General features: G+C 38.0%; 1 protein-coding gene across 1 annotated transcript; it reads right to left on the bottom strand.

Moving 5' to 3' along the window:
• Positions 1 to 2,357: 2,357 nt before the first annotated feature.
• Positions 2,358 to 10,130, bottom strand: pde6c (phosphodiesterase 6C, cGMP-specific, cone, alpha prime). Its single transcript, XM_061227297.1, has 22 exons — positions 9,663 to 10,130; positions 8,896 to 9,048; positions 8,467 to 8,556; positions 8,063 to 8,203; positions 7,892 to 7,966; positions 7,742 to 7,806; positions 7,416 to 7,482; positions 7,111 to 7,158; positions 6,867 to 7,016; positions 6,574 to 6,717; positions 6,399 to 6,464; positions 5,982 to 6,128; positions 5,604 to 5,711; positions 5,223 to 5,332; positions 4,998 to 5,085; positions 4,792 to 4,892; positions 4,546 to 4,653; positions 4,154 to 4,217; positions 3,947 to 4,021; positions 3,618 to 3,701; positions 2,921 to 3,071; positions 2,358 to 2,398 (listed from the first exon to the last, which is right to left on the bottom strand). Exons 1-22 carry the CDS (start codon positions 10,128 to 10,130, stop codon positions 2,358 to 2,360), a joined length of 2,544 nt encoding a protein of 847 aa, XP_061083281.1.
• Between the last annotated feature and the right edge of the window lie 254 nt (positions 10,131 to 10,384).

Raw genomic sequence — 10,384 nt, 5'->3', positions numbered from 1 at the left:
TAATGACCTGCATACATAAACATACACACACATGCATGTGTGTATGTATATACTGTATATGTGTACATGAAAAATAAACCCATAGCTTAATGAGACACTTACAAAAGATTATAACTCACTTCCGCAATGAGTTTTAATCTCATTGTAGAGTCCTGATTTACGATGACTCCAGAGGAGCTCTAGGAAACCCTATTACTAGTTCATAGAGTACAGTAGATTCACTTCAAGCTTCTGAAGTATACACTCAGTGAGCAATTTATTAGGTCGACCTGTAGACCAGCCTGTTAATGCAAATATTTAATCAGCCAATCATGTGGCAGAAACTAAATGCATAAAAGCATGCAGACATGTCAAGACAGGTTCAGCTGTTGTCAGAATGGGGAAAAAATGTGATCTAAGTGACTTTGACTGTGATTGTTGGTGCCAGACAGGTTTTGAGTATCTCAGAAACTGCTGATCTCCTGGGACTGGTCGAAGCTGACAGGAAGGTGACAGTAACCACACATTACAACAGTGGTATGCATTAGAGCATCTCAGAACACACCATGTGTCAAACCTTTAAGTGCAGAGGCTACAGCTGCAGAAGACTTGATAAGTCTAAAAATTAAGTAATAATAAAATAAAATGCTCACTGAGTGTATGTTTAATATTTTTTCATGGTTGATCTTTAAATAATGGGATGTTCCTTGTATGGGGAAGCACACTTCTTTGGGGCTGTCAATCACTATGTTTTCAAATGGCTGCACCGAAACTAGCAATCCAGCCCCATCACCGGCTTTGATGGAAATGGAATTCCTCGACTGGCTTTTTCCATTTTGTTTTTTGAAAGCATTACCTAAAACGGAGCGTATGTTGCTACTGGAACAGTTTCTGACAGTTTCCATGTATGCTTTTCTTCATACTTTTGCTATTGCGCTATATTTTTAGTTTTAAGTTAATGTGTTACACCTGTGGGTATACACTGGAAATTCAACCATGACAAGCTATTGACTTTTAGATTTGTGAAAAGCTGAGTTCAGAAACTGTTTGGGGGAGGTGCCCCTTGCAGTGTGGCCTGGCCAGGCTTCAGTAGTCAGCTTTATATAAGCAGGGTAATTCAAGTTTAAAGCTTGGAGGATCCTAAAAGCTGGCATACAATCCAAGCCACCTCAGTCTAATCTTCTTATTCATATAAAGTATTTTAAAGAGACACACAGGGCAAGCCACAAAGCTATTTACCCTTTCTTTGAAAATATGTCATTGCATTATATCCTGACTGCTGTTTACACTACACTTGAGATTTAACAAGAGTAGATTATTATGTAATGTTTCTAAACATATGGAGTGTAACTTGTAATAGTATACAGACAATTCAGGATGTATTATTACTTTGAACCTGAAGACAAGTAGCTTATTTTCATATTCCTTGAAGGATATGTATGACCTTGGCAAGATCTCAAAGTCTTTTAGTGTATTATGACAGATTGTGGTTGGAAGCTAGAGTAAGGTAATCCTCTTTTGTACAGTTTTATTTCAACCAAGAATTATTCCTGGAAAATGGTTTGTGTGGCCCAAAGTGGTATTACCAAAACAAATAAAATGAAATGGTCCAATATCCATAAAAAACTATCAATTAATAGAACTGTACTTATTGATTCAAGTATTACATATACAAATTAATGCTCATTATTTTTTTAATGTAATGTTGACCTTCACATTGCTAGCTTGATTGGAAGCACCAGTGCCATAAATTAGTGAAGAGAGTTTTCAATTTAATGTCAACTGGCAGCTGTTTCATTGCGATATGATGAAATGATGAGCAGTTTTGAGTTTAGAAACTAGAACTATTTTTAAATTGTGATAAGGTATGAAGTAAGTTTTGAAACCATAAAGCCACTGTTTTTCAGTACTGAAATGAATTAATGTAAAAATATATGTTGCATATATGCATAAATATAAATTACTTATATGATGAGTGAGACTTGTTTCCCCTTTCCTCTCACAAAAATAATGCAGCAGAAACACTTAGAATTTTTATATTTTGTGAAGATATCTACAGATGTTTACATGGTTCAGAATTGGCTCAGTGTCAACAAATTCTTAAGAAAGTTGGGCACCTTTGCCTTCCTGCATTTAAGTGTTTAAATGATAAGAGGATATAACTACCAACAAGTTGTCTGTAGTACGTATATACTGTATATTATTTTTTATCTAGAACATGATGCTGTCATGGTGGTGGTTCAAGTAGCACTTAAGTCCTTTGGCCTGTTGTGAAAAAGCATGAAAAGGAAACAAAAAAAGAAGTACTGTGCACCTGGGTGCATCTCCTGCATATGCTCATCCAGCGTCCCCTGTCCACAGGTGGGTATGGACAGTGGCTAGCAGATGCTGCAGGTTTTAGACTTTGTGTCTCCACCATCTAATAGGAAAGAGAACAGTCAGGTTTTTACAAAGCTCCTCCCCCATGCCCTTATTAAAATTCAGCCATCCTGCAAAGCACACTCTCTCCATCCCCCAAACCCATCCCTGCTTGTAACACAAGGTTTCCTGGCACGCTCACGTTTTTTCTTGTGCCTGTTTTACACGGTTTCCTGTGTACTTTGTGAGTTTGCTGTGGTTTCCCCCCCACTGTGCATGGGGTCAGAACGGCAGGTTGTCAAACATTGTTTGATAAGTGTGCAGAGTTCATTTGCAACCCTCTTTATTTATTTTTGTTCATGAGTGGCAGTGTTGTATTCAATAGAGTTATAGATCTATGGTTCAAGGTTCAATTCTCAGATGGGGCAGTTGAGGAAGGTATATAGCATAAATTGCTTCAGTAAATATGTGAGTAAAGACTCAGGACAAGAGCATATGAGGTATTATGTATTGCAATCTGCCCGTGAATCTTATCTGTAACTTTATGTTTTGATTTGGATTGTCATAAACACATTATTATTACCATTCTTCTCGGCCTCTCCCAGGTTCTTCTTCTGTTGTTCTAGGGTGTCCACCTTTGCCTGGTGAATTTCAGCCAGCTCCTTCCAATGCATCCTGTTGTTGTTCAGTCCGTCAAACATGGGAGTAATCTCTTTGTGAAACCTTGAGAATTCCTGCATGAGAGGGGGAGCCGATCACTGCAGGCCTACCAACACCCAACCCAGTCATTAAACCTTCATTCAGGCATCCTGTCTATGCAACCATTCTCCTGGGAAGTTCAGGTAGTTTAAACATTGCATTAGGATTACCACTGACACTGCTCCTTCCCAAAAATCAGGTTCAGTAACACTGACTGTGCAGTTTTTGGTTCATGTATGAGTTTCTACAGTTATGTCCATAGTGAGATTTGAATTATTAGGGTATCCATTAAGCAATTAGACTCTAATTCCCTAATAATCAGGATTATTGAAATGCTTTTCAGATGATTAAAGCTTCCTTCTCAGTTTTAGGCATTAAGATAATGTTATTAGACATGTCACTTTATACTTTATATATTTGTTTAACTGAAAGAGTTCTACCTTGAAGGCGGTTCTGTTCAGTGATCATATTAAAGTATTATTCTAGAAATTTAACCAAAGTATCAAAATAAATCTTGCCAAGCCAAAACTTTTTTTACTCATATTCCTGAAGTGAAATTGATACATCCCCAGGTTACTTACCTTGTACACAAATGAACACACAAAGTCAATAAAACCACACTGCATCTTGGGAAGCTCATCTGCCTTGCTCCTGTCCATCATGGGCTGAGGAACAGAGAATGAAAGTGGGTAAAATCAGTTACCTTTCTAGCTTTCCTGGTGATTAAATTGAGTGATTTTGACAAAGCAGTGAATGATAGTGTTGGACGTTTAAAGTGACAAGAACCAAGATGAGAAGCCCTCAGTGATGTATGAGCATGTAAAGATGTAGTGAAGATGTAAATACATATTTTGCCAATAAAACTAAATGCAAGAAAAAAGAGGTCAGGGGTTGTGTTTGAGAGGCTTACAATAGGCTGCTGATCCAGAACTGTCCTCTCCAAATCTCCCTGTTCCCAAAACTCAGCTGCTACCATGAGAGCAACCTGAAAAAGCAGATTTACTGTCAATGTTTTCATTTCTAAAAACAGTGAACAAGACTATAATGGGACGATAATTATCCATTATACTAATTCTTAGAGTAGCTGTGATGCGTTATGTGTGATCACTGCACTAACCTTACTTTGGACTTCCCATGGTTTGGTAATGGCGGACAGATCGCAGCCTGTCATCATCATGGCCCTGTTTGAGAAAGAAGAGTTAGGGTTCATTCCCCTGTGCAGACAGCCCATACTCATCTGTGATTGGCTCAGACAAGGTAATGTCAGCTACTGAGAGGTTAGAGTGCATTACACATGAGGAAAGCAACAGTGCCTTTCCTGAGCAGCACATTAATCACCTCATCGCTAGAGGAGTACATTCTAAGGAACAATTTCTTATAAAATGTTTTTATTTTTTATTTTACCTCACCTCACCTTTGCTAAAGAGGGTCCCACCCTCGATTTGTCACTTAGTTAATGTTAAATAAAAAAAGAAATGAACAAAAATAAACATGAAAAAATGCATTTACATGATGATTTCCTTCCTGATAGGGTTGTTTGAAATGTGGTTGATTCTGTCTTTCTCCTCTGCCATCACTTCTGTGGCCTCAACAATTTTCTGAAACATCGTCCTCTTTCTAGGAGACATAACGTGTGTGCCATTATGTTATACATTAATTATTCCTAAACCGATTTTAGAAAAATAAAGCCATTAAAACCAAGAGATTTCAAAACAAAGGCCAGGACACCAGGTGTGACAAAGTTCAAGCTCTCACTTGAAGTACAAGGCCAAGTCTGTGGCAATAATACAGACGTCAAACAGGTGTTGCACTGTCTCAAACTGCCGTTTCTGAAGGTTCTGGAAGATATTGAGGCTCTGGGGAAAACATTAGAATGGACACTGTTAGCAAGATCCGTTTGAACAGAAAGTGTTATGCCAAGGATTAGCATTTCTCATCAGTTGCAGCAAAGGGCAATTAACCTCATCAGCCATTAATGTCTTGCTGTACTCAAGATGGTGTCTCTCCATTATGGAAGATCCATGTAATTTGGCCAGTGGAGATATGCTCCTGTAAATAAGAGAAGAAAAAGAAATTCAATATTGTCATATCTGAAATGCTGCCAGCCTCCTCCCTGAAATTATATTTGTGAGGCCTACTATTCATGAAAAGAAATCCGTATTTGTAGCAATGAGAATGAGGCTCACTTTGTTTGGTATAAATTGTTGGTTCCTCTGTGGTCAATGTCGTGACAGAATGCAGCCGCCACCATTGCGAAGGCATCGAGGTCTGAATAATATTTTCGCAGTTTTCCTGTCTATAATAAAAGACATGCTGAGGTTATATATTATTATTATTGGCATTTGGCAGATGCTCTTATCCAGAGCAACATACAGTTGATACGGTACAGCTTCTGTGTACCTGATCTCTATGGATGCAATGCCCATTTTAGGCAATGCATTTATTTTATGCAGTTGTCAGGCTAATCCATGAAATGTATTTATTGTATGCATTTGTCAAGCCTCTCATTCAACTACAGTGGAAACTTTCAGTAGTACCAAATGACATGGTCTGAAGAGTAATTTTACCTGTAGGAGACAGAACATTGTCTGGCCTACATTGAACCCATGCCTCCAGTTGTGGTATGTGATATCCCGATAGCCTTTCCGAACCGTGTACATCCACCTGGTAAGAACCTGGTTGACACAAGAGAGTGCTTCCAATTCATCTTCCCTCTTAATAACAGTTGAAAAGTATGGAACATCCAAAGCAAATATTTGACTTGATCAAAAAGATCACAACATGCTTGCTTACTTTAGCTGTACTCACAAGTAGGAATTGAGCAATACAGGGAAAACATCAACTGCATTAGAAACAACCAGAAATAATCATTTTCACAGCACTTAACAGTGCATCTTATTCCTGCGAAAGGTTATGAATCTGAGGCGATCTGAGGCGTCTCTTACCTCTGCAGGAACTTTGAATTTCTCGACCACATTTAATTCAAAGAAGCAGCGAATGCCACACTTGATCAGATCGAGCTCTGTCACTGGGAAGTCACTGAAGTGGAACTCCAGCAACTCAACATCTTTAGCCTCTGGAATGGTTGCTCTCTGCAAAATTCACAATCGAATTGTTTGAATGAATCTTTGGTGCGGATTCAAGGCCTTTTTTAAAATAATAGTCATCATTTGAGTCCCTTTGCCTGAAGGAAAACTAAAATATACTGTATTATATACAAATAACACACAGAGGTTAATCCACTTTAATGTGACTCCTTTTGCTAATCTTGAATGGATGTGCATCACAGCGATACTTTCATGTGCCAGGTTCTGCTGTCTGTCCAGCTGGCTTGGTCACTTTGAAGGGGTTAAACGGCATACCAAGAGTTTGTACATTTCTTTCTGGTCACAGTCTTCTGGCTCTTGGTCAAACTTTTCCCTTGTGTTCTGAGAAAAAAAAAAGTACCCAAAGAACAAATTATCTCGTTTAAATTTTGCCACTATAATTTCCATGCTCTTCCAATTCTCCAAACATTTTGTCAAGCAAAGGACTCACCAGAATACTCTGAAGTTGTTTATTGGTGCATTTGGTCTGGTACATTAGCATTTCCTGTGCAATGTCTTTCCTATTTTCCAACTTGTTGAGTTTGTCATAGGTGTCACAGTTTAGGGCTGACCAACCTAAAAACTGTGTGAGAGCCTGGAACAATACAAAATCACAATATATAAAATGACAATATAAAAGTCCATATTGTAAAGTCACATTTGGAAGATCTATGTGGTCAGAAGCAAACGGAAAAAAACGGGGGAAATAAGGTGCGGAAATGATGCAGAACAGCTTTGACTTGCTTCAGTGATCTGTTCATCATGCTCATCGAAAGGCTTGCCATCTTTTCTGTTGAAAAAGGTGGCAACACCAACAATTTCTTCCTTCTTGTTGACAATGGGAAGTGACAAGACATTTTTGATCTTCCAGCCAGACTCATCTACAGCTTCTTTCTGGACAGAACAGAAAAGAAAAAATTAAAATTAAAGTCTTTCTGGAAAAAATGATGAAAAGGTAAATGATTAATTCAAATGAGCGCTGTTTTACCTGGAATGAGAAGTACTCATCTGCTGAAGCATTCATCATGTTACAGATCTAGAGAGCAGAAACATTAGCTTTGATTCTTTAATATTCATCACTCACTGCAATCATAATTATCAGGTTCAACTAAAGAAAATACAAATAGTTAAATTTAAACTCTCATTTGTTCTAAACCTACAGGACAAACAGAATTTTTTTTTTATAGAATATACTTTCATAATTGTACTGCTTCACAGTCAATTGTACTTGCATTACATTTGATTATTGATTATTAGTGATTGTACAGTTTTGTTTGACAAAAAATGACTTACAAAGCAGTTCTCAGCAACATAGGTTGGAAGCCCACTAACCATCGCCCAGTGATCAGTAGGGGGTGTCCTTAAAAACATATATTAAAAAATATAAATGTTTTTCAACAACAATTTACACATTATGCATAATTATCACTTTTAGATGTTTACTGTAGACAATGTGGCCCCCAAAATCTATGGTGTTTGGTCAAAGACAATGTATTGATGATGTAGCCATTTGTGTTTTATTATTCTCATAGTCTGAAGATTTGCATCTACAATAGTTGGTATTGCTGAATATATAATATTGTGGACAGATAATATTAATAAAATGTATTAATACTCACGGGATGACTTTAATCTCCTCCTTTCCCTCCAAAAGGTAATCGATGATCTTGTAGAAGTTCACTTCCTGCAAAAAGTAATAAATTGCAAAAGAATGCTCGTCATGAAATAGTGCTGTTAAAAATTTTACAATTAAATAGATGGATACATACTCTGCCATCTGGGGTCTTTGGGCCCCTGTAAGGTTCTACATCTCCAAGTTTGATTGGCCATTCGTCATAGAATTCCTGGGAAAGTGTGAAAAAGTATATCAAGAAATATGTTTGTGTGAAATGTTTGGTTGAAATGACAAGCAATATTTTTTCTGCAGCTCGATCACAAACCTTCTCTTTGGTCATGTCCAGAAGGCCAACAGAATATCTTTCACATTGAAGGTAGGTTCTCACTGTGTACAAAGCTTTGTGAAACTGTCGCTCAATATCTGTGAGTTCTTCAAACACCTTGCTGGCTGACCAGAGCAGCACCTATTGCGTTGTTGGGGAAAACAAACAAACAACAATTTTGTTAAAAGTTGTGTATGTTTAATTTCAGAAAGTTACACTGGCTTGGAAAAATCTACTTAACATCTATTCAAAATATACAATGTAATGTTGTCACAAAAGCCAAATATCCAAAAACCTGTTTTTGTACACCATCATTGGCCCTTACCATTAGGTATGATTGCATATAGTATGTTAAATAATTTCATTAAAATGGGCCAAAGTTAGATATGGGTTTACACCCTTACCTGACTTCTCCTGGATTCCACATTCCACAAATATGTGACATGATGCTGAATAGCCAGAACTGATGCAAAATTCAAGTACTTGACAAAGATCTAAAAAAAGATGTGATCAAACCATAGAAACATAAAATACAAATGAAGTTGACTCTTTAATGTTAAAATACACAGGGTTTAATGAAGACAATGACATTTTGATATGGATTATGCTCAATTACCTAAACTATGTTAAAGAATAAACGGAGAGTGGGATGTCTTTTGAATAGTGCAGAGAACATTCATGGGATATACCAAACAATTAATCTCATTTCACATGGCTGTAAAGTATATAACAGGCTATAGTCCAGCCAATCTGGTAGTCTAATAATGTTACTTTGAGCCAAGCTGTTGAGCCCTTATTTCCATGGTCACGCAAACATTAAAAAGAGTCCTTACCTCCTCATCAATTTTTGAAAATTCATTTGATCCAGTTTTGTTTAACGCCATGATGACACCAATGGCATCTTTTTCAAACACGATTGGAGCGGAGAGTATGTTTTTCGTTGTGTACCCTGTCTGACTGTCCACAAATTCACTGAACTGGTTATTCTACAGATGGAAAAAGAAAGGCAATTGAAACAAATTCCAAAAATTAAGGTGTTTATCCTTCATTCACCTATAGACTTTTTTACTATAGATGAATACAAATTTCACACAATATAAATAAATATAAATTTTCAGTTCAGCAAATCAGTAAATGTTTAGAATGGTTAATGCAGTGTTCACAGTTAAACACTCAACACGGGCACATGTGAAAGGCCAAATTAATAAATGTGTTAGCCATGCATGTATCAAAGTTGAAACCCAAATAGTCTCATTCCACTTCCAACAAAATGTCTATAAAACAAGATAGAATTAATTCCTACAGTGTGTCAGAGTTTCATGCTTTCATTTGCTGAAAGTGGCCATCACATGCAATATATCTGTACATACTGTAGGTCCCCAATCTGAAATGGGCCAGTGTGAGTGCATGTTTTTAGCCCAGCACTAAGACACCTGAGTCTATTTATCAAGGTCTTCACTGAGGAGCATATTAGTTCATTAGTTGAATCAGATGTCATATTGCACCCACACCAGCCCTTTTTAATAAGATTGGAGACTGATCCTATATGTAGTTATGTATATTTTGGAGGTCTCCAATGTTATATCAAATGCCAACTCACCTGTTTGACATCTGGGATGTTTTGTAGCTTTTTTGAACGTGCTGTCAAGCCCACTATTCCCATGTCCAAAGGGAACACAATCTCAGAGTTTGGGTCCACAAAGTTCTGCTGGAAATGGGAAGTTGGGGTAACGTTGAAGAGAGCGGTGGCCAGCTCAGGTGTTCCGTTCCTGGACCGGCACACAAAGTAACTGCACCTGTCGGCGTTCACCAAAAGGCATATTCTCTGCAGGACCCTGTACATCGACGTCTCCATGCAGTTCGGAGTCTGCACTTCTTTGATCAGGTCGAAGATTAGAGCAGACTCCTGAATCCGGGTGGCATCTGTAAATGAAGCTGGATCTTTGATTTCCAAGTTATCGCTGAAAGCGGAGGAGAGCACCTCGGCCCGAAGCTTCTTATCAAAGTACTCCTTGGCAAACTGAGGGTTGTTCTCCAGGTACTTCTCCACGCTGTCTTTGTCTGCCATTCTGCTCGGTTTATTGCCCCTCTGTGTGATTTACATTACTTGTAGAATCTCTAAAGGAAGCATAGAAGTAGAGCTCAGCACTTTCCAACAGATTCCAGAGACATGGCTCGCTCTTGTGTGCGGCCAATGACGAGCACCCTGTTGTCTCCGGTCAGGTTGGCAGAGTGAAGTGGCTTAATGGTTGCAGGGATCCAAGTGGCAACTAATTAATGTGACGTCACTGAATTAAATCTCTAAGCTCTCTTAACCTGAAA

The sequence above is a fragment of the Conger conger genome, chromosome 2, assembly GCF_963514075.1.
Source record: "Conger conger chromosome 2, fConCon1.1, whole genome shotgun sequence".
In the NCBI taxonomy this organism is placed as follows: domain Eukaryota; kingdom Metazoa; phylum Chordata; class Actinopteri; order Anguilliformes; family Congridae; genus Conger; species Conger conger.
This window is presented reverse-complemented; position numbering and strand designations above follow the sequence as displayed.

Coding starts and splice junctions, on each gene's coding strand:
- pde6c (XM_061227297.1), bottom strand. CDS start 10,130: ATGGCAGACAAAGACAGCGTGGAGAAGTACCTGGAGAACAACCCTCAG. Junction 4,893..4,997: donor AGACATTAATGGCTGATGAG/GTTAATTGCCCT, acceptor TGTTTTCCCCAG/AGCCTCAATATCTTCCAGAA. Junction 3,702..3,946: donor TTCTGGATCAGCAGCCTATT/GTAAGCCTCTCA, acceptor TCTGTTCCTCAG/CCCATGATGGACAGGAGCAA.